This window comes from Sus scrofa, chromosome 10 (assembly GCF_000003025.6).
Source record: "Sus scrofa isolate TJ Tabasco breed Duroc chromosome 10, Sscrofa11.1, whole genome shotgun sequence".
Classification (NCBI taxonomy): Eukaryota; Metazoa; Chordata; class Mammalia; order Artiodactyla; family Suidae; genus Sus; species Sus scrofa.
In genome coordinates, this window is record NC_010452.4 from 53,011,262 (window position 1) to 53,038,086 (window position 26,825).

At 38.6% G+C, this 26,825-nt stretch overlaps 1 protein-coding gene across 1 annotated transcript in view; it reads left to right on the forward strand.

The window, feature by feature from the left end:
- Positions 1-26,825, forward strand: part of DNAJC1 (DnaJ heat shock protein family (Hsp40) member C1) — a 197,935-nt gene that overhangs the window by 148,449 nt on the left and 22,661 nt on the right. Inside the window, exon 9 of the mRNA XM_005668160.2 lies at positions 18,999-19,118. Coding sequence (XP_005668217.2) covers positions 18,999-19,118 — 120 coding nt within the window. The remainder of the gene's footprint in view (positions 1-18,998; positions 19,119-26,825) is intronic.

A 26,825-nucleotide genomic window follows, 5' to 3' on the forward strand; every position in this document is an offset into this window, starting at 1 on the left:
GAGCTCCGGTCCTTCTATTCCACCATCTTAATCCCGCCAACTATCTTAATACTATGATTTTTGAATAGAAGCCAGCTCTTCCCTTAGCAAAGTGCATGTAGTCTGCCTGGTTATGTGCAACAACTGTGTAGTGGCAAATTCCTGCCTCTATCAAAATGGCCACAATCTCTCTTTTCATTGTTCATTTTGCTAATCGATCAGCCAGTCTTTCATTCAGCATAATTATTATAGACCCTCTGTGTGTCAGTCACAGTGATGCATTTCACTTCTTGATACATTTATTATATCTAATTTTTATTCTCAAGTATTGAAACAGATGAAGAAATATCAGAGTACTTTATGTATTATTATTGATAAAATTTAAAAACTGATACTGTTTTTATTAAGTGGAAAGCATATCAGAAGCCATAGATATTTAAGACAATGAATAAGGAATGAAGAAAATATGACAATTGAATAGCTTTCTCTTGAGAGTAATGGAAATAAACATCAGCGAGAGAAAAATCACAATAAATGTTAAGGGAAAAAAAAAAAACTACCCTGTCTAAAACTGCAGTTAAATATATGGTGGTGCACATATATATGACTATGAAGGTATCATTTTACAACTTGATCCTGGTGTGGATTGGTCTTTATACTTTTCAGATCCAGTTCCCTTAACCTAGGAATTATTGTACAGATGTGTACAATATGTGTATGCAGAACTGGATAAAACATGAAAATGTACAGGCTTTACAAAGAATCAGCTCTTCAGTGCACACTTTATCTGAGTTTTTGTTTTCACCTAAAAAAGCTTCTAAGAGGTTGATTTGTGGTTATCTAGATGTTAGGGCAAGTCTCCTCGAATTTGCAGAGATTAGTGAAGATTTAAATAACAGCTATTTTTAAAAATCATTATGCTTTGGAGTTCTCCTGTGGCCCAGTGTGTGAAGGATTCAGCATTGTCACCACAGTGGCTTGGGTGTGGGTTTGATCCACAAGCTACAGGCATAGCCAAAAAAAAAAATTCCTCTATATTGTATTTTTCCTAGCTGTATTCTTGTTTGTATCCCTTTCTTGCAAACTGTGTAGCCCTTCCCTTTTTAATGGTTAACACTTGAGACTGCCATCGGTGTTCTTTCAGTCAATTTAACACATGTTTCCTGAGTACCTAGTTTGTGTCTTGTGTCACAAAAAATAATGTGACTCAAAAATAATTCAAGAGGCTGAAAATAAGAAAAATGTTGATTGGAGTTCCTGTCGTGGCTCAGGGATTAACGAATCCAACTAGGAAACATGAGGTTGCTGGTTCGATCCCTAGCCTTGCTCAGTGGGTTAAGGATCCGGCATTGCTATGAGCTGTGGTGTAGGTTGCAGACGCAGCTCAGATCCCGAGTTGCTGTGGCTCTGGCGTAGGCCAGCGGCTGCAGCTCCAATTCAACCCCTACCCTGGGAACCTCCATATGCCGCAGGTGCAGCACTGGAAAAGGCAGAAAGACAAAAAAAAAAAAAAAAAAGACAGAAAAGAAAAATGTTGGTTTGAGTTCTTAAGGATCACAGTTCAGGAAACATGTTCAGGTAACCCTGAAAAGAGTTCCCTGAAGAAGAGAAAAAGTCAGGGGCTTTTAAAGACAAAATACCACAAGGTTGTTAAAAATTGCCTGGTGAGAATCATGACTGACTCTGATGTGAGGCAGAAAATATTTTTCTTGAGGAATCACAAGTTGTTTTAGGGTAAGGGTCCAAGAAATATCTTGAGTTTCTGGCAGGTGTTCCAGATGATTTCATCAGGTCAAAATGTCAGATTCCTTCCAGGCTGAGATGTGAGTAAGTCATACTTGCTTAATGGCCTCCCAGCTCCTTTTAAGAGGGCTCTCTGAACAATTCCAGCTAAAGATAAACCATTGAAATGAGGCTATTCTAAGGGAATATGATGACTAAAGGTGTTACCCTTTAAGAAAGCTAGTTAGATTCTACTGTACCTATATGATTCCAGTGACTAAACAAAGAATCAAGTGCCATTCTGTTTAATATGGCCTTTGACAAATACTGGATGCATTATAATTGAACACAATGGAAAGAATACTGCAGATTTCCATTTTCCCTTGTATTGTTTACCAATACATCCTTTTACCATCTGTACTGATTTTTAAAAAGATCTTTGTTTCATTTGATTTCACTTCTCAAATAAGATAACAGAAAAATTTTTGTCTGTGGACAGAATCGTTGGTCCTTGAGGTCACATTTAACATAATAACTGTAAATCTATAAGTTAAAATGGCCCTTAAGACACCAAAATGTCTCTTTGTTGGAATTCTAACTTTACTAAGCAAGAGGTCTACATTTTAAGCATCATTGGCCCTGGAGAAATATGTAATTATTGTCATTTCCCACCGGTGTCTGAGTTATCCACTTCTAACAATACATCTAGAACTTATCGTCCTACCTCCAGAGGAGCCTATTATGCTTCCCTTCTAGTTTTCTTTGGGGTTCTTCAACTTTTTCCTCAAACACTCATTCAGTAATTATTCACTGATTTTATAATGTGCTCTAGGCTATTAGAATATATACATGAAGGACACAGTCCCTAAACTTTAGGAGATTATAATAATCCATAAAAAGAAACAGTTATATAAAGAGACCATCACAATGTAATGCCATAATTTTTATAAAAGTATATGCAGTTATGGAGGGAGCATAGCAGAAAGAGAACTTCAGTGTTTCGGGTGTTAGAAAGGCTTCAAAGAGGAAACTTTTTCTTTTTTGTCTTTTTAAGGCCACACCCGCGGTATATGGAGATTCCCAGGCTAGGGATCTAATCTGGGCTATAGCTGCCGGCCTATTCCACAGCTCACAGCAACACTGGATCCTTAACCCATTGAGCGAGGCCAGGGATCAAAACCATGAGGTTGCAGGTCCTAGTCGGATTCGTTTCCGCTGCACCACGGCGGCAACTCCAGAAACTTTTTCTTAATCTAGGAGTAGCTATTAGGTAGACAATGCAGAATAGTACATTCTAGACAAAGGGAAATATTCAAAGAAGGCAGAGTGATATGTGACATCCTCAATGTTCAGCCAGTAGTTTGATATCTGAAGCAGTAGGATAAGAGGCAGAAATTAAGGTGAAATAAAACTGGAGAGGTAGGCAGGGGGTCACATACCCAGCCTTTAGATACCATGCATAGGAACTCGGATTTTTCTCCTAAAGGAAATGAGAAACATTGGTGGATTTTTATTAGTGAATCAAATTTTGAGGTCAAGGAGCTTACTGCCTATGTTGTCTCTTAGGAGTTTTGGTGGTTTCAGATCTTAACATTTAAGTCTTCAATCGGTTTGGGTTAAGTTTTGCACATGGTGTGAGAGAGTGGTCCAATTTCATTCTTTTGCATTTGGCTGTCCAGTTTTCTCCGCACTGTTTATTTATTTATTTATTTAATTTTTGTCTTTTTTTAGGTCTGCACCCGCAGCATATGGAGCTTCCTAGGCTAGGGGTCCAATTGGAGCTATAGCTGCCAGCCTACGCCACAGCCATAGCAATGCCAGATCCAAGCTGCGTCTGTGACCTATATCACAGCTCACGGTAATGCCGAATCCTTAGCCCACTGAGCCAGGCCAGGGATTGAACCTGTGTCCTCATGGTTACTAGTCAGATTCGTTTCTGCTGAGTTCACTCCTCTGCACCATTTATTGAAGAGACTATTCTTTCCCCATTATATATTCTTGGCTCCTTTGTCATAAATGAATTGACCATTTATGAGTGGGCTTATTTCTAGAATCTCTGTTCTCTTCCATTGATTAACATAATTGATTTTATGTCAATGTTGAGGGTGGGGGTATCTAATTCTTATTTTTTTTTTAATTTTTATACAATTTTAAAGGTTACTTTCCATTTAAAATTACTACAAAATATTGGCTTTATTCTCTATGCTAAACAATACATCCTTGAGCCTATCTTATATCCAATAGTTTGTGTCTCCTACTCCTCCACCTCTATATTAGCCCTCTCCCAAGCACTGGTGAACACCACTGTGTTCTCTATATCTGTGAGTCTGCTTCCTTTTTTGTTTTATTCATTAGTTTGTTGCATTTTTTAGATTCCACATATAAGTGATATGATATAGTATTTTTCTTTCTCTGACTGACCTAGTTCACTTTGCATAATGCCCTGCAAGTCTATCCATGCTGCTGCAAATGGCAAAATTTCTTTTTATGTCTGTGTAGTATTCCATTGTGTATATATACCACATCCTCTTTATCCAGTCATCTGTTGATGGGCACTTAGGTTGTTTCCACATCGACAATTGAAAATTATGCTTCTGTGAACATTGGGGTGCATGCATCTTTCAATTAGTGTTTTTGGTTTTTTCAGATACACACCCAGGAGTGGATTTGCTGGGTCATATCATGGTTCTATTTTTAGTTGTTTGAGGAACCCCCATACTGTTTTCCATGTTGGCTTTACCACATTACATCCCTCCCAAGCAGTGTATAAGAATTCTCTTGTCTCCACATCCTCACTGATATTTGTTATTTGTATTCCTTTTGATGACAGCCATTCTGACAGGTGTGGGGTAATATCTCATTGTAGCTTTGATTTGCATTTCCTTGATGATTAACAGTGTTGAGCATCTTGTTATATACCTGTTAGCCATCTGTATTTCCTTTTTGGAAAAAAATGTCTTTTCAGTTCTTCTTCTCCATCTTTTAATCAGGTTACTTGGTTTTCTTAATGTTGGGTTTTATGAGCTGTTTATACATGTTGGGTATTAATCCTTTATCAGTCATATCATTTGCAAATACTTTCATTCAGTAGATTGGGTCATATCATATTGCTTTGGTTACTATGGGTGTGTATTATTATTTGAAATCTGGGACCATGATGCCTCAGTTTTGTACTTCTTTCTCAAGATTGCTTTGGTTATATGGGGTCCTTGTGGTTACACTCAAATTTTAGGATTATTTGTTCTATATCTATAGAAAATGCCATTAGAATTTTGATAGGAACTGCATTGAATCTGTAGATTGCTTTGAGTGGTATGAAAAGTTTAGCATGTTCTTTCAATCCATGAGTACACACTATCTTTCCATTTATTTGGGTCTTCCATTTCTTTCATTAATGTCTTATAGTTTTATAGTTTTAAGTATACAGATCTTTCACCTCCTTGGTTAAATTTACTGTTAGGTATTTTATTTTTTGTAAATGGGGTTTTCTTAATTTCTTTTTCTGATAGTTCATTATTAGTAAATAAAACCAAGTAGATTTTATAATTGATTTTGTTTCCTAAAACTTCACTGAATTTATTAGTGCTAACAATTTTTTGGTGGAATCTTTAGGGTTTTCTATATATCATACCATATCATCAGCAAAAACTGACAGTTGTACTTCTTTATTTCCAGTTTGCATACCTTCTTTTTTTTCTTGCCTACTTGCTTTGCTAGGACTTTCAATACTATGTTGAATAAAAGTGGTAAGAACTGGCATCCTTGTCTTGTTCTTGATCATACCTTTGAGTATTATGTTAGCCATGAACTTATCATATATGGCATTTATTACCTTGAGGTACATTCCCTCTATACTACTTTTTTGAGAGTTTTTATCATAAGTGGACGTTGAAATCTGTTAAATTCTTTATCCACATCTACTGAGATGATTATATGATTTTATCCTTCATTTTGTTAACATTGCTTTATTTGCACATGTTGAGCCATTGTTGCATCTCTGGAATAAATTCCACTTGATTATGGTGTATGATGCTTTTAATGTATTACTGAATTCAGCTTGTTCATATTTTCTTGAGGATTTTTAAATGTATCTCTTTTTTTGTAAAATGTATCTATTTTCATCTGGGATATTGTCCTATAATTTTCTTTTCTTTTGGCTTCCTTGTCTAGTTTTGGTATCAGGTAGCATTTTACTATACTAACTTTATAAAATGAGTTTGAACGTGTTCTCTCTTGTTTTTTGGAAGAATTTGAGAAGGATTGGTATTACAGTTGACCCTTGAACAACATGGGGATTAGGAGTGCCAACCCTTCACACAGTGAAAAATACGCATTTAACTTTACTATCCATATCCATATCCACAGTTCCACATCTGTGGATTCAGCCAACTGCATTTTATATTGTACTCTAGTATGTCTCTATTGAAACAAATCTACATGTAAGTGGATCTGTGCAGTTCAAACCCATGTTTTCAAGGTTAAACTATAATTCTTTAAATGACTCATCAATAGCTGATCACAGTAGACTCAGTTTAGATGTAAGGACACACCCAGACTGAAAGTGAAGGGATGGGAAAAGATATTCATACAAATGGAAACCAAAAGAAAGCTGAGGTAACTATACTTATATCAGACAAAGTAGACTTGAAAACAAAGACTATCATAAGAGACAGAGAAGGGCATTATATAGTGATAAAGGGATCAATCCAACAAGAAGATATAATTTTAAATTATGTCGGTGATAAATCAATATATTTTGAAACTTGCATTTCAAAGCATGACTCACAAGCTGGTGAACTAACTCATGTCCTCCGAAACTTTAAAAAAAAAAAAGTATTGTTTTTTTCATGAGGTCTTAAAGCGAGTGTCACATTCTAAACTTTTCCCTTAACATCATGTTCGTCTTTAATATGATATAACTTTGTCCTAAATAGTATAACAGTGATATATCTAACTAACTTTGCTTTTCTACACTCTACTATTCATTTTTCTCTAAACAGTAAATTTTCAGGTGGTAAACAGTAATGTGATTCTTTATAAAGCATTTCCTAGTTTTTAGCATTTAAAAAAATAGTGGAAAACAAGTAATGATGGAGAGTTCCCTTGTGGTAAAATAGGTTAAGGATCCAGCATTGTCATTGCAGCAGATTGGGTCACTGCTCTGGTGCAGGTTTGATCCCTAGCCCAGGAACTTCCGCATGCCACAGGCATGGCCAAAAAAAAAAAAAAAAAAAAAAAAAAAAAAAAAAAAAAAAAAAAAAAAAAAAAGTAATGACAATTTATATATATATAAATTCCACCAGAATTGAGGTGGAAACCCTTATGCCCCCTTTTGGCTGGACTGCCACCAGAAGGTATACCCACCAGATAGGCCTGGGATTGTCATAAGGGAAAGAAGCATCATGCCCAATTTTCTAAATAAATCTCTACAACCCCACTCTCCTTTCATCCTAATCATGGCCCATGACCCAGGAAGTGGCCGAAAAGACTAGATTCTTTTCTGGGGAAGGTGACTTTTAGTGACCAAACTGCCTTACTAAGGTGTAAAGACCAGGAGGAGGGGAGGGAAATAGAGTCGGAATTCTTCTTGAATCATTTTGAATTCCATCAGATACTTTTAACTCTTGGCCCACTGTTGCGTGGTTTTTGCAGTAAAAGGTGTACTGTTGACAGACTGCACATGGTCTGGAAAGCTGAAAACGTGACAGAGATCACCTTTAGGAGTCATCATAATGTGACTGATCAGATGGCAACCGCAACACAGTAACCTGAGAAAGTGTCGGTGCTGGGGAGGCACCCTCTGCCTGTTCTGCTCACTGAGCATAGTGATACCCTGTTTTGTTTTTTCATAGGTGGTACTGAGGTTGGACAGCCCAGTCGATAACCATCAGGTTTCTGATGAGCTTAACCATCAGTGAACAAGGCCCAGGCATTTAGGGGCACCTTTGTGAACTGAGCACCCCACCGAGCCAGCAGGTCTGCTTCAGATAGTAGACCAGAGAGTAGAAGTTTCTCCCAAAGGGCTCGCTGCCACTTTTTCATGTAGAGACCAAAGGCCAGTGGGGCGAGGCCAACTGCGTTCTTGAACGTATTTCCATTTAACAAGCAAGGTTTGTTGGGCCCTTTTCAACCTGAGTCATTGAATCTATGTTGACTCACCCAAAATAGGAATATCAGACTGGAGAGTCACAAGGCTTCCTTAAACCTGGCATAATAGTTGCTTTTCAAAAAGGGTGCACCTCTCTGAGAGCTGTGTAAATAAGGCAGCAAGTCCAAAACTAAGAGATGCCTCCAGGTCAAGGCTGTTTTCCTTTGTCATAGGCTCCAGTTGAGAAAATCATTAGTCACAGAGACTTACAGTTCAAAAGAGTCAAGAAGATGTGGGACTTCAAAGCAGACAGCATGCCTGCAGCTTCTGGACAGGTACAAAGGCAGCCTGTTGGTTTGAACCCCTTCAAAGTATACTGAAAAGTAGTTTAGTCCATATAAAGTACAAGGTAGAATGCTGAAATGGGACACATACTATTCCAGTATTCAAAGATCTGAATAAGGGACTTTTAATTTTGAGTTGCACAACACTGGCTTGTGGCTCAACCAAATGCAGCTCCAGAGTTTTGGGTGACCTGTGATCTATATCAGGTGGTGAGGCCTTCATGACAGACACCATCTATTTGACTTCGAAAGTTCTTTGACTCAGCACTATAGCCACAAAGCTTTCTGGCTGAGGTCATGGGTTTCCACTGGCTGGCTCAGGCTTGCACAGTGGTGGCTTCTCTGACAAGTCCACCTTAATCCGGAACAACTGCTCTCCCATTACTAACATCTCTAATTCTCACTCAGTTTCTGCATTAGGACCAGGGGAGTTGTCCAAGGTGGTAGGCTGACCACAAAATTTACCTGGATTTCTTGTGAGTTAGTTTCTCATTCTCTAGTTGGTCATACATCAGCATTCTAAATCCAACCTGAGGTAATAAGAACCTGAGTACTAGTCGAGGCTTCATTTTTGGTTTCTTCGAAGAGTTTATCTTTCTCTGGGAGATCTCCCTAAAAGCGTAATAGTAGCCATGACCCACTTCCAAAACCTCTGAGAACTTTTACTGTCATTTCCAAGTAGATTTGAGGTTGGTAAGAAAGATAGCAAGAAAGACAGCCCAGCTGATTTCGTTTGTCTTTAAAGCATTACACACCCTTTCCCCTCTAAACCAGCATTATTCTAATGAGTGGCCTGATTTATGCCCATGAATTTCTCTCCTTTCATCGTCATTATAGATATGTGTCTCTGTAATGGTCTGAAAGAGTGCAGAACCTTATGTCCGAAAGGGGACAATACTAAAGTGAATCTTACTACTGGTGGTTTTAGTGGTACACACCTAAGGCTGATTAACAGTGTGGCGAGGAGGTGCCCCAGCCCAAAAGAAATTGAGCAATGACAATGACACCTCTGAGGCAGCTGTGTTGAGCCTATTTCTTGGTGTTGAGACTGCACACACCTCCAGCTCATTCTAATTAATAGGCAGTAAAAGGAAGGGCTATTTGCATCCATAAGTGACTGTGTGATTTGGTCAACATGTTCACTACGACTCCCATGGCCTTCCCTCAGGTGTCTGCAAGGCTGTCATCCTTCCTCTTTCAGAAAGTTATGTCTCTGTCAGAATCCTCCCCTTGTCACCAAAACTGGAGATTCTACAACTTTTGCAAATAAGTGAGTTAGCCTGCCACAGTTTCATGGATGCTGGGAGAAGACATGAGATCCCTGGATCAGAGATAAAGGACAATTTATCACTGGCAACAATAGCAGTAGCTACAGTATCAACATTTTTCTGCTGGTTCCCTCAGCCCACTTTCCACAGGGCAGTGCAGAGGGAGAGATGACCCCCTCTGCAGCCAATGAGTTTTGCTGCAAAAGAGGAACCCAAATCTTTTTTAACAGGCAGTAAGCATGGCTGTCTTTTCCTCCAGGGAGAGGCATTATGCTACTAAACTAGACAGTAAGAATGTTTGCCCTTTAATCTTGAGGGAGCTCTAGCTCTTTCTGTCATCCACTATCTGCCAGGCTGCTTGAATGCCTCACAACTTGGCTTTCCCCAGAGCTGAGTGGTCCAAAAGACAGCAAGGTGGAAGCTGAAATGTCTTATAACCTCTCCTTGGAAATCACACATTGTCATTTCTACAGTTCATCCTAGGCACTGGGGGAGGGGACTGAACAAGGGCATTCATACTAGGAGGTAGAAATCACTGAGGATTGGAGTTCCTGTTGTGGCGCAGCAGAAATGAATCCGACTAGTATCCATGAGGATGCGGGTTCAATCCCTGGCCTCAAATAAGTCTAAAGCTATTTCAAAATAAAAGTTGAAGAATTTTTTTTTATATAATTTTTTTTTATTTTCCCACTGTACAGCAAGGGGGTCAGGTTATCCTTACATGTATAGATTACAATTACATTTTTTCCCCCACAAGTTGAAGAATTTTAAATGAGACTATAAGTTACAGACTGGAAGAAAATACTCACAAGACATCTATCAGACAAAGATCTTGTGTCCACAAAATATAAAGAACTCTTACAACTAAGTGATAAAAAGACAAATAAGCCAGTTAACAAATGAACACAGGAAATGAACACACACTTCATGGAAGCAGTGTGGCCATCAAACACATGTAAAGATACTCATGATCATTTTTTATCTGGGAAATGCAAATTGTTACCACAAAAAATTACATTTCGTTCCCACCAGAATGGTCAAAAATAAAACTAGTAATATCAAATATGGGTCAGGATCTGTAGCAACAAGAACCCTCATTTATTGCTAGTTAGAATGTAAAATAATACTCTGGAAAAATACTTATGTAGTTTCTTATACAGTCACATGTACACTTTCCCTATGACCCAGAAACTCTACCACTAGGAACTTATCCAAGAGAAATTAAAACATAGGACCACTAAGATATTTATACACAAATATCCATAGCAGCTGGATTCATGGTACATAATAGCTAAGAGCTGGCAGCCGCCAACATGTTTATCAATAGGAGAATGGATTAACAAATTGTGAAACAATTTTTTTCTGTTATGTGTTGGGAATATTTGCTCCCAGTTTGTGGCTTTCTTTTTCATTTTTAAGCAGTTTATTTAAAGACCAGAAGTTTAATGTTAGCAATCCAAATATTTAGGGCTTTAAAGTCATCATTTGTACACAACTGATAATTCTTACACAGAGAGAAGGCTTTCAAAACCTCTGCAGTGAAGGAGTCTCTGGGGGACACTAATAGGAATGTCTGTTTTTTCACAGTTTGGAACAGATTCTAGAGCCTTTTGTTAGAAGGGGCCAATTCAAGGTGAGCTGGTTTGCAAGTAACAGCATAAATGGGCTTAAGTACAATTTGTGAATGAGAAATGAGTTTCCTCCAGGACACACACTCACACACAAAAAAAGCTTAAAAGAAGTTGTGAGTGCTGAGAGGGTCAATAGTTGCTTCTTGACAGTGTCATAGATGGAGCAGCCTTCAGTTTCCCAAATAAATTTCAGGAATTTCACCAAGATGGCAGGGCCTTCCACTCTGTATGAGGTGGTGGCCCATCCCCTTTTGGAGCTCTTTGTATTTGTATGACGTGAATGAGTGTGTGAAAGAGGAAATGGTCGATGCCATGTCATACCTGTGTTCCTGGAGAAAGCAGGATGTAGTTACGACCCTTCCCTCAAAGACTGTGTGCATTGACAGGGCTGTGAGGTCCTCCCCACAGGAGCCAGGTAAACTGTGTCATAGCCCTTTGAAGGGGAAGGCAAACTGCAACCAAGAGGCTGTGGGAAAAGTCCTGAGCAAAAGATGTTCTACAAATCTATAAGAGCAAAATGTTGACCAGCTGCTGATTGGATGAACTTGGTAATTTCCATGATATTGGCTGTGGGGACCTTCATGAGGCCTCCAGCATTAAGGTTGAGGTAATCCACTGTGCAGCACTGTTCATTCTTCCCAGGTTTAAGAGCAGGCCAAATTGGGCTCTGAAGTGGCAAAGCAGTGGGGGTAATCACCACTTCTTTAAATACATCTTGCCTAAGTGGTTCCAACCATTAAAGACTGTTTTAATTTACATAGGGCCATATTAACTATTTTAATAGGAGAAGAGGTCCATGGGTTTTATCTAGATAATTTGTAAATGACAAATATTTAATTTTATTACTCACTGAGTCAGAGAACATGACCACTGTGGGACATTTTAGGACAGTGGGTACTGTGATCATGAGGAATTTAGGCAAGACAGTAGTTCCTGTGGTTAAGGTAAAGCATATCTGTGTGTCTTCTGCATAATGTTCAGTAACTTCCTAAAGATTGCAGAGGGTACCTGATTTAAATTTAGTGGAATACATAGGGTACTGTGGTCAAATAGTCTAAATTTAGTGGGTTGCCAATGTAAACTGCAGTTTGAGCCCCATTTTTTATTAAGGCCATTAAGGTTTGCCACCTGTTGTGTTTCAGAAAATGTTAATTAATTCAGGACCAGCATTACAGAGGTACCAAAGCCAGTCTGTTCTTGCTCTGTTGTAAAAATTCTTTTAGTAAAATTTGGGTTCCCAATTGGGTGAATCGTGGACTTCCATTTCAGTTTTTGTTTCCTCCTTGTTGTTGACTGAATTGTGTCCATCTTTCATACACTGATGCTCTAACCCTCATGTGGCTAGATTTGGAAATGAGGCCTTTCAGGAGGTTCAATGAGAGGATAGGGCTGGGCCCTAATCTAATAGGACTGGCGTCCTTAGAAGAAGAGGAAGAGAGGCTGGGATCTCTCTCCTGCGTGCACACACGAGGAGGAAAGGCCAGTTGATGTCACGGTGAGGAGGAGGCCGTCTGCCAGCCACAATGAGAAGTCTCACCAGAAGCCAGCCCTGATGACACTCTGATCTTGTTTTTCAAGCCTCCAGAACTGCGAGGAAATAATGGTTGAATTTCACCTTGGCCACAAGGATGCCAGGGTTTTTTTTCTCTGTATCCCTGAGGGTCAAGAACTTGTTTGCAACAGAGACATAGACAGCAGAAGCAGCAAAAGCACTTACGGTCCTGGGGAGCCATCTGCCTAGAGGAGTATGGATCTAAGTAAATTCACTCTTCAAATAATGACAGCTCTTCAGAGACTGCAGTTTCTGCACACAAGTGACCACCCAGGGGGCCTGAATAAGCTCTAAGTCTCTTCCCTTGAGCCCTCCTCTGGACAGGGGCCAGCACCTGGTTAGTCACACAGCCAGTAGGTCACAAGAATCTTTCCCCGAGGCCATCAATCAAGAGGGACATTTCCATCTAAGACACAGAGCTGAGTCTGGGCTGAGACACATAACCCCAGTCTACTTAAAGGAGGGCCCGTAGTCCTCTCGGGGAACACCAGGCATTGAAGCTTCCAAGTTAGGTGGTTTAACTCTTTGACAGAGGCTTGGTAGAACCCAGCAAATACAGCACCAAGTGGCAGGGCTAGTCAGCAAACCAAACAAGAGAAGTGGTGGTGCCCCCTCAAGACATCTTGCTCCCAGTGCCATTTGCCATGGCCACTGTGCAGGGACAGGATGCACCACCTCCACACCCAAAATTCGGTTCCAGTGTCAGGACTGATGTAACACACACACACACACACCACACCAGCAAGATTATACCAAAAAGGGTGATTTTATAATGAAGCTCTCTGGCTGGGTTTCCATGTTGGCCCCAAATTGCTTGAGAGTGCAAAGGAAAGAGGCTGGTTTGGAATTTTTTTTTTATTGTTTTTTTATTGTTTGGGCTGGGGCTGGGCTGAGGGATCTGAGTACAGGTTTCAGTCTCACTGGCTTCCTTAAGAGCTCCCCCTAGATGCGGGGCCCAGAGGGAGGAGGGAGTGGTGAGACTTCAAAGCTGTCAGCAATCGGACATCATAAATGGAGCCAGCTCCTTATTACAATATTATCACGATTGGATAATTCCAGTACATACTATTCTGGGTGGAATTTGAATAATGTAATGTGTGAAGAATTAGCAAATTTTCCCATATAAAAGCATATTCTCCTGGGTAAATATATCACCTTGCTCACATTGACTTATTATTACTCCTTTCTGAGTCCCCACAGAAGGGGAGAGTAGAGAAGTTTTTAAAAAGCAGAGATATTGGTACTGTCATTAAAGGCTGAATAGATTCTTAAACCATGTTGCTCCTTTCACTCAACTGATGGGCCTGTGCAGAAAGTTATCATAAACCTAATTAGCTGTGGTTCTGGATGTGGTCATCTGGGCCAGCTGCATCCGTGCACCTGCTTTCAGGTGAGGAGGCTGACTCTGGCCGTCTCCTCTGATAGCAGGTTTTAGCCATCGACACTGTCACTGCACCCGCCCCTTTGTAAATAAGCCTCCTCAGTGAGCAAAATAAGCACTGAACTAACTGAAGGAAAGAAACTCCCCTGGAGCTCCTGCTGTGTCCTGGGAGCCCTGGGACTCAGGTTCGGTGGCCACTGCACCTGGGATGTGATTCCTGGCCCAAAAGCTCTCTGTGCCTTGGGGCGGCCAAAAAAGAAAAGGGGAGGGGAGAATCTCTCCAGTAGCTTCTGTGTCCTGCAGAGTAAACAAGCCAGAGTCTCTCAGCTGGCCTCGTCCCCTCTCCTGCTGCCTTCACTTGCTTTGCTCCAGCCACCTTGGTCATTCTGCTGTTCGTCAAACATCTGAGACATACTCCCACCTCAAGGCTTCTGCCTAGAGTAGTCTCTTACTTCGTGCCAAATCACTCCAACATTTAGAGGCAGAAATTATTTTGAAAAATAACGGATGATGCATCTTTGTGTCCATTTCTCAAGGGGGTCCATTTATTTATTACTGCTAAAAAAAAAAGGATGTAAGTAGGAATTTGAACTATTTGCACTGTCTTGAGCAGTGTTTTTCAAACTATCAAAACCAGGTTTCAAAAATTGTTTCAGTCTGTTGCTGACCAAGCTGTAGTCCTTTCACGCCAAACAGGAATATAGCTTGCACTTCCTGTGACCCACCATGCTAGTTTGACAATGCCTACCTGTCGAATATTCTATAAAGGAAGAGCCTGCTGACAGCTCTCAGCTATTGTGGCGGTGTTCAATTGCTGTAAGTTTCTAACCCTTACTCCAAGTTTCTGAGCTTTGTCACAGATGGGTAACAAACTTGTTTGCTGGTGGGCACCAGACTGCACTTTAGAATCAGTGGTCCAGAGAGGAACCTCTCTTTTGGCAAGGCAGCTAAGTAAGAGACCTTTCTGGTCACAATGATGGCTGCTAAAGGATCAGAGCATTATAATAGCAGCTGAGGATGAGTCACAAGCGTCCTAAGAGTAAGAAGACATTTGAAATGATTTTTTAATTTTGTTGTTTTTTCAAAATACCATTTATCCGCATAGATAGTCAAGGTCAATTAACTGTTCAGTTTTCACACTGGAAATAAACACTGTGTAGCTGAAAGCCAAATGCACATTCTAAAACACAAAGACAGTACAGACTGTAGAATGAGGATGGCATGCTATTTGATTATTAGATATGCCATCCACATTATTAGGTATGTATCTGATACTCTAACTAGGTGATGCTATGTAAGGATATTATTTCTTAGTAAAATCTGAGGACTTATGAGTTGAGATGAATCTATTAAAAATTATTGAATCCAAAATTGTAAGTTCTGTGTGACATAAATAATGATCATTAATAGGTCATTTCAACAGAAATATTGTTCAATAGGGAGTTTCAGTATCTGTGTAATAGGAATAGACCTTTTGTCATTAAACTATGAAATTGCAATAAATAAGTACATTTAAATTTTTTCTTTTAATTTGATCATAAGTTTTTAGTACCAAATAAATCACATGACAGTTTATAATTGATATTTTATGCTCTCAGCGGGAGGAAAATATATATGGGTTACTTAAAAAATAGAGGGTGACTACTATATATAGAATTTTTAGGTAATAGGGACCTACTTCAGAGGACAAGGACATTTACTCAGTACTGTGTGGTAATTTATATGGAAAAGAATCTGAAAAGGAATGGATATATGTATAACTGATTTACTTTGCTTTTCACCTGAAATAAACACAACTTTGTAAGTCAGTTATACTCCAATAAAATTTTTAAAAAGAGAAATTCACAGACTTCAGAATCATATTTAGAGTTATCAAATGGGGATACCATTGAGGGGTGGGTTAAATTGGGGGAATAGGATTGGCATATACACACTACTGTGTGTAGAATAAACTGGCAAGGACCTGCTATACAGCACAGGGAATTCAACTCAATATTCTGTGATAACCTATATAGCAGAAAGAGGGCTAAATATACATATATGTAACTGATTTGCTTTGCTCTGCACCTGAAACTAATACAACATTGTAAGTCCACCAGACTCAAGAAATCTTTTTAAAAAGGAAAAAAGAAAACTGTGTGTGTTTTCCCCTACAGCCTCTCCTATCCCACAAAAATATTAAGGATTTTCAAAGGCAGCTATTTTGAGCATAGCTGGTTTTATTGCAAAAATCTGTTCCAAAGAGATGTTAATTTGAGAATACAATTTAAATGTTATATCAGCTCTTTAGTAGATGTATTTTGGGGTCATTACATAAAAATATTGAATAATTTGAAAACTTTTTATTTTTCATTCGGTATGGAGATTTATTCCCAGAGCAGGGCTTTTCTGATGCAAAATTGGAATGCTTGTGTAGTCACAACAGCTGTCCCCACACCATGTGGTATCTTCCATTACTTTACTGTAGAGATGAATTTTTGGCCCAGTGTCTCAGTAATATTGGACACACATGGTTTTAAGTGGCAAAGCAGTATGCTTATGCATTCATTTGACTTTCACAGCTACAGTTGGCTCCAGATTAGAACAAGGAGAATACATTCACACCATGGCCACCCTCATGGCTGCTGTAGTAGCTGGATCACAGTAGGCTCTGTTGCTTCTAAAGACACAACTAACCATTGCTTGAGGAAATACACATTCACCAAAGTGCTGTTCAGCTGTAGGAGAGAGAATAATGGATGGCTAAAAGGATTCTCTCAAAGACTTCAGATTATAGTCCTAGTTATTATCAATCTAGTTTTTTTTTTTAATTAAAATCATGGCTATGAAATAAAAATAGAACTAAAGGGAAATATTATCAAAGCAGTAGATGATTTTTTAGGATATCCATCCAAATAAAATTTTTCCTTTTGGGGGGGTGGGGGGGAGTGGTACTGTCCTTTTAGACTCATCTTATTAACAAGGAATTAAAATTAGATTCTTAGTGCCCATTGTTCATATGTGTGGCATATTAGGAAAGCCTTTCAACTTTACTATGTGAAACAATGGTTTATGTCATTGACATTGTAGACAATTTTGTTTGCTCCAAAAGTGTTTAATTAATGCAGAAATAAGATGATTTGATTTAATGTGAAATTGCATTGATATACAGTATGGTTTGAATACTCTATCTCTGTGCAGTGTCAACTTAATGCTCTTGATGGTATGACGTGGTATTATAAGCTTATATTTAAATTCTTAACTCTTTTGCATTTCTGAAGCAATTAGTACAGTTATTAAAGTTGCAGCTTTTCAGCAAAAATGACTTACTTGAAAATCCAATTACATGTCTCTAAATAATATCTGAATAATACTTTTCCCCCTCAATGAAGTAAAAACAAGCAAAAGGGAAGAATAAACCTTCAGTGTAAAAATTTAAATGATCTGATGGAGAATTAGATTTCTGATATTCATTAAATATCAAAGAAATTCCGACCGTACTCAGTGTAGGCTTTTTATAGAAGTGAATTTATGCATGTTTCGTAAGGGTTGTACTGATGAATATGTTTGAGGCTTTCAGCTTTTAGTGGATACAAAATAGAATGATTGATAAAATCCTCCCTACTATTGGCTATTATTTACTGACTCTTAAGTGGCAGGTTGTATTTATGCCAATTTATCTGCTTCAGGGAACATTCTTGATAGCAGAACAAAGTGAATAAAAGTAGTTTGCTTTGCAAATGAATGCAAATGGGAGAGCCTTTCGGAAAGCCCTTTAGCAGGGGCAGTGCACTTTGATTATGAGTGAAGCTGCCATTTGGACATGGTGAAAAGAGCACGCTTGAACCATTGATTGGGGAAGACAGTAAGAAGTCAGGAAGGGCCCCGTTAAGCTTGCAGTGAGGCAGGCGGATGTCAGTGTGGTTAGAGCACAGTGGGAGAATGACAGGGAGGATTAGTGTCAGGGAGAAGCTTTGCTGTAGCTGTGCAGATAGTCCCTGGGGTCACTCACCTCTGACTGTTGTTCTGTGCTGATGGTTCTGTAATGCAAAGGCCTGATGTATGCCTGTTCATTATCGGAAATGGTGATTAGAAAAGGTATTTGCCTCAAAGGTTTCCTTCCTCCTTTCTTTTATTTATTTTTTTAAATTAAAGGAAAATAAGGCGGCTTCCTCCATCTCTGCTCACTCCTCGTCTGGTGTAACACCAGCATGGCTACTGCCTCTGGTAGGGAATAGTTTAGTGCTGTAACGTAAAATAATTGTACTATGGTTATCTAATATATGATAATGGTTTCTCTTGCTTTGCTCAGCTTTGGCAGTGCTGAATAAAATGCAGAGAATATGCTCTTAGAATTTTTGCTCTCGCAAAAGAGATTTTATAATCTTGAAGGAATTTTTTCATTCAGTTAATACTTTGATCAACTTTTAGAAGCTCTTTATTTTCTCAAAAAGGAGGTGTTGCTTTGCGTGAGCTGGATGGTTTAAGTCTCAGTCACAGGAGTTTCTAACTTATTTCTGTTCCCAAGTTTTATAAAATGCTGGCACGTGATAAGTTAAACTTCTTGGATACACATGATTTTTAGAATTTAAATGTCATGTAGAATGAACAAAAAATATATCTTTGTCTCAGTTCTGATTCTAAATCAGAGCATTTATTTGTTCACATTTGCATTTACACATGTAACGTTTTTTGCTTTTTTAATATTTTTTGTTAAAACTTCAAGACCTTCTGTGGTAACCTTACATGAGGCATTTGTGAACATTAGTGACACGCAGTGCACTTCAAAACAATTGTCTTTTTTTAATGTCTTCAAAACCTGGGTTCACAATATTTCTTCTTTACTATTTGGTATACATTGGAACATTTAAAAGCCTGCTAGAGCTTTGCATTCTGATATTAAATATGCAACTCAAACCTTCACCTAAACTATTAGATACATTTTAACATTGTTATTTTTGCAGAAAGCATGGTGCCAGTACTTTATTTCACTGGCTTACTAAATGTTTTAGCAAACATTCTGAAAATTATCTTTTTTCTTGACTGTTTTGCAGGCACCTGAATGGACAGAAGAGGACCTCAGCCAGCTGACAAGAAGTATGGTTAAGTTCCCAGGAGGGACCCCAGGTCGATGGGAAAAGATTGCCCATGAATTGGGTCGATCGGTGACAGATGTGAGTTCACTCAGATTTGCATTGTATGGGGAGTGACAAACCAGAACAAGCCACCTATGTAGAAGGCAGACATAGATGCATCCCACACTGTCTTTGGAGAAAGGCTACAATCCTTTTAGGACCTGGAAGTGAACCATTAAGGAAATAAGCAAGAAGCAGATGTCAGCCAGTCCCCTGATCTACAATTAACAGCCATGTGAGGAATGCTGGTGTTTAGAGATTTAAGCTACTGTAACCTAATCATAGAAAGACAATCCTAGTTCTTGGGTTTAGAGTGACCCCTTTAGCTGTGGGGAAAAAATACTTCTCAGACTGATCAGAATTAGAGAATTGGTATTTCAGTGAATCATTTCAACTGAAGTACAGATTGCTTTAGGCATTTAAACAGGTGGTTTGCATTAATTGAGCAATATTCCTATAATGTTGTTTTTATTTCAAGGATGATACCTACCATCCATTTTGATGAGTTGTTTAAACAAAAAACCTGCAATTTATATGCATATAATTTTATAATTAAATTTAATATACTTTAAAAGTATATATATATATAGCTTTTATATATAAAAATATGTAATATATAATTATACATATGTATGTATATATGACTAGTCATACCCACCATTTAAAAAACAGTGTTTACCTAGAAAGTTTTAGATGTAATACTTCTGTAATTTAGGGCAGAGAACCTTATAAAAATACTTACCACAGCACTGACATTTACTAAATAGTAAATGTTTAGTTGAAATTAAGAAGGCTTTATTTCCATCAATATGATCCTTATTTTCATGACAGTAAGTATTCTTTGCTAAATTATTTACTGAATTTACTTTAAAATAAATCCTATAGATATAAAATATTTAAGGAGTTACTGAAAGCAAAGATTCAGATTTCTCATGTCCACTTCAATTCTGTTAGTATATCTTTGGGTCTTTTTTGATAATGAGCAATTTTAAAACAAAATGATTAATAAACACAACTACTGGAGTTCCCATTGTGGCACAGTGGTTAACGAATCTGATAGGAACCATGAGGTTGCAGGTTTGATCCCTGCCCTTGCTCAGTGGGTTAACGATCCAGCGTTGCCGAGAGCTGTGGTGTAGGTTGCAGACACGGCTCAGATCCCAAGTTGCTATGGCTCTGGCGTAGGCTGGCAGCTGCAGCTCCGATTCGACCCCTAGCCTGGGAACCTTCATATGCCACCGGAGCGGCCCAAGAAATGGCAAAAAGACAAAAAAATAAAAAATAAACACAACTACCAAAAAAATCCAACTTGTTGCATAAACACAATGTTATTTTGCATAGTAAACTTCCACTTTTTAACTTAGAAACAAACTTACAAAATATATCACTGTTGGAGTTCCTCAGTGGTTAACAAAACCGACGAGGAACCATGAGGTTGCGGGTTCAGTCCCTGCCCTTGCTCAGTGGATTAAGGATCTGGCGTTGCTGTGAGCTGTGGTGTAGGTTGAGATGCAGCTCAGATCTGGTGTTGCTATGGCTGTGGCGTAGGCCAGTGGCTACAGCTCCAGTTAGACCCCTAGCCTGGGAACCTCCATATGCCACAGGAGCGGCCCTAGAAAAGGGGAAAAAAAAAATTTTTTTTTAAATTACTGTCAATTTTTTGTGGTTTTTTTGATAGGAGCTGCTTTGAGAATTTTAAATTAAAAATGTTTTTACTACCATATAGTAAATGTTTTTAAAATTACATATAAAAGACTTCTATTTGAATTTTTATCTTATGTTTTGCATTATTTTGGCTTCAGAGTTAAAGTCAGATCATGTGGAAACTTAGCCCTTGTAGCTTGCAACTTTTTTTTCTGTTTCATGAAGAGACCAATTAGGTGACGGGAGAAAAGCCATAAGGATACCATTTATTCTGCTAAGACTGTTACTAGGATGTGCATTTTATTATCTTGTCTTAAGGTTGTTTGTAAAAATTAATAATGCCTTATCAGTAAATTTCTGACCTAATTAAAGATAGTTAGTGATTTTTTTGTACTATGATCCTTTATACAACTACTGTTAATGATTACAAAAAATTACTAAAATAATTTTTAGAAAGTTATGAAATAGGCATTGGTTTAAAAGGGCTCCAAAACCTTTATTTCAGTTTGCTAATGAGAGAGAATAGTTAATTTAGTGTCTCCTTTGAAGACAGCACTGCCTTTAATGTTTTAAATAACATTTCTGAGAGATCTTGCAGGTAAATGATAGAATAGAGCAGTATTTTACATTAATTTGTTGTCATAAAAATCTTGTTAAATTTTTAATCTAAATTGTTCATCTATATTTTTACGAGGAGAGAGATGAAAGTTTAAACACTAATATACACCTTGTGATCAACACAGCCTTGAGATGGCTGGTTAGTATCATAAGTCTAGAAAAGTAAGTAGTTTGCAAGAGTCATCTCAATGTAGTTCTGGTGTCAGTGAAGGCCTCTCTTCACACTTTTGCAAATTCATCCCATAATTTTTTTTCCATCTTCTTTTAGACTTACTCTAATTCACATCTATAATAGATTTTTTTCCCTTTGATCATGGAAGTAGCAAACATGACTTTTTGAGATTTGTTTTTCTCCTCCAAGTACTCATTCTGTTTTCATAATACCAAGAGCACCTCGGAAACACATACTAGTAAACCTAAACTTTTTGGGCACCAAAAATGCCGTTGTAACTTTTCCTCTCTATCAGTATATACATGTATAGAGTCCCACGGTATTTTCATTCTGTGAGCATCATCTCCATGGCTGGACTATTCTCCTCATTTTAGTAACTACACATACAGGCACACAAGCTATAAACTCCTCTCTCTAAAAGAGAACAGGTGTCTGAAAACTCAAAATTCATTTCAGTGAACACGCAGTTAAACTGAAGCAGCTGAAATGGGTGTGGCTAATACAGTTCACTTAGTAGAATGTTTAGTGAAAGTTAACGACAGTTGAGAAGATCACTTCTACTTCTTTTTGGTGTCTGGTATTAATCAGAGTTGTTTTCATTAAGTATTTGACTATGAAAAAGAGAAAGCAGGTTCAGAACCTCTGTGTAGTGACCAGATCACCTGTACCAATTCTTCTCAGCTCTGGACATCTGTTCTTTAACCCATTTTCCTTGCTAAATGTGTAGCTTCAGGCTTAGTTCTCTTTCCTTCAAGAAATAATTGACCTTTTGCGGGGCAGGGTGAGAGAGTGTCCATGGTGGAATCTATACATCCGTTATTTAGGTTGATAGATTACAGTGAGAAACACATTTTATTCCTCAGTTAAGAAAGGAGGTTTCAGGAGTTCCCATCATGGCGCAGTGGTTAACGAATCTGAGAATCTGACTAGGATCCATGAGGTTGCGGGTTTGGTCCCTCCCGCAGTGGGTTTGCTCAGTGGGTTAACGATCCAGCGTTGCCGTGAGCTATGGTGTAGGCTGGCAGCTGCAGCTCCGATTCGACCCCTAGCCTGGGAACCTCCATATGCCACCGGAGCAGCCCAAGAAATGGCAAAAAAAAAAAAAAAAAAGGAGGTTTCAGGGTGTTAATTAACAAGTTAAATTTCTAAATTCTACTCTGGATAAGTACAAGCCATGTTATTAACTTTGTAAAAAAATCAATGCAGGGCCTATTTTAACTCTGTAAGACCTACTTTATTAAAGGTGAAATATTTTAAATGTTAATTATATATGCCTTTCACCAAATAATTTTGTTAACACAAAGAACACTGAAATTGTAAAAACAACAGGAAACAAACTCTCTGGCATGTAAGACCAACTTTAATGTGATTACTAACTGCAGTTTTCTAAATTAAGGTAAGGGTACCTCGGATTTCTTGCTTGTGAAGTAATATCATTCCCTTTCCTGAAAGGATGTAAGCTGATTCTGCTTCTCTCCTGGTCACTAATCTCTTGCATTCTGGTTGTGATAATAGACTGATTGGAGATTTTCTACTTGCTTGAAAAAGTCCCAGGTAGGAGGCAGCAAAACAAAAGATAGGTAGATAGATTTGAACGGACTTTTATAATTAGCTTAGGGCCACAGTGAGAGGTGTGGAGTTAGGTGAACATCCCATATGCAGGTGAAAAGGAGGAGGAAGAATATTAATAAAATTCCCATTTTACTCTTTTTAGCCACAACTAGAGAGGAGATGGGGGGATACCTGTTGTGGGGATTTCTATGTTATTATGGCAGTTGTTTCCAAAACACCTAACTTTTGGAGTTCCTGTTGTGGCTCAGCAGGTTAAGAACTTGACAAGGGTCTGTGAGGTTGTAGGTTCAATCCCTGGCCTCACTCAGTGGGTTAGGGATCTGGCATTGCTGCAAGCATGGGTTGCAGATGTGGCTCAGATCTGGTGTTGCTGTGGCTGTAGCCTAGGCCATCCAGTCTGACCCTTAGCCCAGGAATTTCCCATATGCTGCATGTGCAGCTATAAAAAAAAAAAAAAAAAAAAAAAACTTTTTATCAGTGACCTAAATACACAGAGTATGTAATGCTGAAAGGCATATATTAACATTTAAAATATTTTATCTGAGAGTTCCCTGAATGGCCTAGCAGATAAGGACCTGGCATTGTCACTGGCTCAGGAACTTCCACGTGCCTTGAGCATGGCCAAAAAATAAATGAAAAACAAAATATTTCATTTATAATAAAGTAGATGTTACAGTTTAGGTATATCTCAGTTAAAATATACTTGTGCCTAATTTTTTTTAACAAAGCTAGTAACATTCCTTATATTTACCCAGAGTAGAATTGAACAAAATAACATATATATTTTCATAAATACATTATTGCTAATACTTTTAGAGTCAGACTAGTCCTACACAGGTTGTAAAAAGAAAAAAAGAAAAAGAAACTTACAACGCAGGTTGTAAAGGTAACAGAGATTGTCCTTTAGTTTTCCGTCTTGACAGACACCACCCTCTGCATGGGCCTTCCTGCCATAGCAGCTCCCTCGATGAGCCTGATCTCATGCTCTTCTCCCTGCCTCATCTTCTCAATCCCACCACCTTCAAAGACACTTAAATTTTAGAAAGGAATGGGCTCTTTATCCTACTCTTCTTGGTAGATGAGTCACTGATCTAATAATTAATAGAGGATAATAATGTGTTGCCCGATCTCTCTCTCCCCCCCTCTCTGCCCCCCCACACCACACTTGTAATTTAATAGGAGCCTTCAAGGACTTACCACAAATATATGAATGACTGCTGTAAGAATTTCAGGCAACTTGATTGTCTGTCTGAAGCAAAGAGAAGGCAGAGTATTGTTTTGAGGTGGAAGGAACTTTTAGTGTCCATCAGCGAAAACTACATAATTAATTGCCTAATCTATCCATTGGTCTGGTTAGAGTTTTTGCTACATAATTTCTGGGCCAGAGAAGAGATCTGCACTTTTAGATTTGCATTCTATGTCACTATTTCTCTGTCAACATTTACCAAAGTTACACGTAGGACAGGATTGTAAACAGTACAATTACTGCATGAGAATAACATCTCAAAAATCAGTTATGAGGAGTTCCCATTGTGTCAGGGGTAGCCAAGGTTGGATCCCTGGCCTCACTCAGTGGATTAAGGATCCTGCATTGCCTTGAGCTGTGATGTAGGTTGCAGATGCAGCCTGGATCCCGCATGTGGTGTAGGCCAGCAGCTATAGTTCCAATTCGACCCCTAGCTTGGGAGCTTCCATACTCCACACATGTGGCCCTTTTAAAAAAAAAAAAAAAAGTTATGATATCAAATCAACATTTTTAACTGCTTTGAGAGATATTAGTTACGCCAGCATTCATTTTTGTAGTATTTTACATTTTTAAAAATATTTAAATATATTTTGCTTGATCTTCTCAACAGCATTGTGAGGTAGCTAGTCGACCATCACTTATACCCATTTTACAGTTGAGTAAACTGCTACTAAGACTTATTCCTGGTGATTCAACTGTTAATGGAATAACACTAGTTATTTTGATTCCTCATCTTATCACTACTTAATACTGTATGAAAAACACTTTAGAGACTTTTACCATTAGCCTTTTTGTTTTGTTTTGTCTGTCTTTTTGCCTTTTCTAGGGCTGCTCATGCGGCATGTGGAGGTTCCCAGGCTAGGGGTCTAATCCGAGCTGTAGCCGCCGGCCTACGCCAGAGCCCCAGCAATGCCAGATCCGAGCCGCGTCTGTGACCCACGCCACAGCTCACGGCAACGCCAGATCCTCAACCCACTGAGCAAGGCCCGGGATCAAACCTACAACCTCATGGTTCCTAGTCGGATTTGTTAACCACTGAGCCACGATGGGAACTCCCATTAGCCCTTTTTTTGGTAAAACTATTTTCATGGGAAAAAAAGAGAAACTTTTAAAAATAAACTGAAGAAAAAATTTTTTCTAATAAACCATGATGAAAAATGACTTCTACAAGCATTTTGTTATATATCATTCCAGACTTTAGTCATCTTGTATGGACACATGACTCCATTTTAGCAGTATTACTCTGTAACCTGCCCTTGTCACTCTGCTGTGAAACATGGGCTTCTTTCCACAACAATAAAGATCCACATCCTTTTTCCAAACACCTGCGTAATACTCCATGTTGTCTAGATATAATAAAGGTGCACACAACTGATGGTCACTTAAATTGCTTCCTTTTTTGCTATTTTACTGGAGTGTCTTTTTCTTCTATTTGTATGTTTCCTTAGCTTGAATGCCTAGAAGTAAGAGCTGCTTGGTTGCCTAGAAGTAGAGCTGCCTTGGTTCAAAAATAAGGCTGTTTTTGGACCCTTTGCTGACTTTAAAATTGGCCCCCAGAGAGGCTATAACAATATGCCGCTGGTAGGATGAGAGGAAACACTTCCTTCTAGTCTTCTAGCCACAGAATGTTTTTTTGTTTTTCATCATTGTTCATCAAGTAAGTGAGAAGTGCTATGGCACTGATTTTTGTAACTTGCCTCCTTTTTGGTCTTATTTTGAATAGAATTAGTGTTAATGCTTTAGCATTTTAGGATAGTCAGTCTTACCTTCTGCAGATACTTTGCATTTTCTTTAAATCTTATCTTATTTGAATGTATTAGCTAACAATTCCAAAGGAATGTTATATTGCAGTCATAGGAAAGGATACTATTGAAAAAAATCAGAACAAAAATAAGTATACAAATAAATGAAGTAAAATGGTTGAAAGTTATCAGAAAAATCTCCTGAGGGATTTCCTGTTGTACCTCAGCTGGTTAAGAACCCAATTAATAATATCCATGAGGACACGATTTCAATCCCTGACCTCACTCAGTGGGTTAAGGCTTCAGCATTGCCGCAAGCTGTGGCTCAGATCTGGTGTTGCTGTGGCTGAGGTATAGGCAGGCGATTACAACTCCAATTCAACCCCTATCCAAGGACTTCCATATGCTGCAGGTGCAGCCCTAGAAAGAAAACGGGGGGAGGGGAAGCATTACTCAATAATTACACACTGAAGTTTTCCAAGATGAAGGAACATTTGAGACCAATTTGTAAGAACCTTCCAAAGTCAAGTAGAATACATAGAAAAGATCCTGGGAAGATTCATGAACACTGTGACTACATGCAGAAGATCTATAAAGCTTCTAGAGAGAAGACACCTCCAAAGTAAGGCCCATCAGAGTGAGAGCAGATTGCTTAGCAACGCTGCATCCTGGGAGACAAGAGAAAGTGCCTTCACAGTTCAAGGGGAAATGGTTCTGAATCTAGAACGGACCAGCTGTGATGGTAAATACAT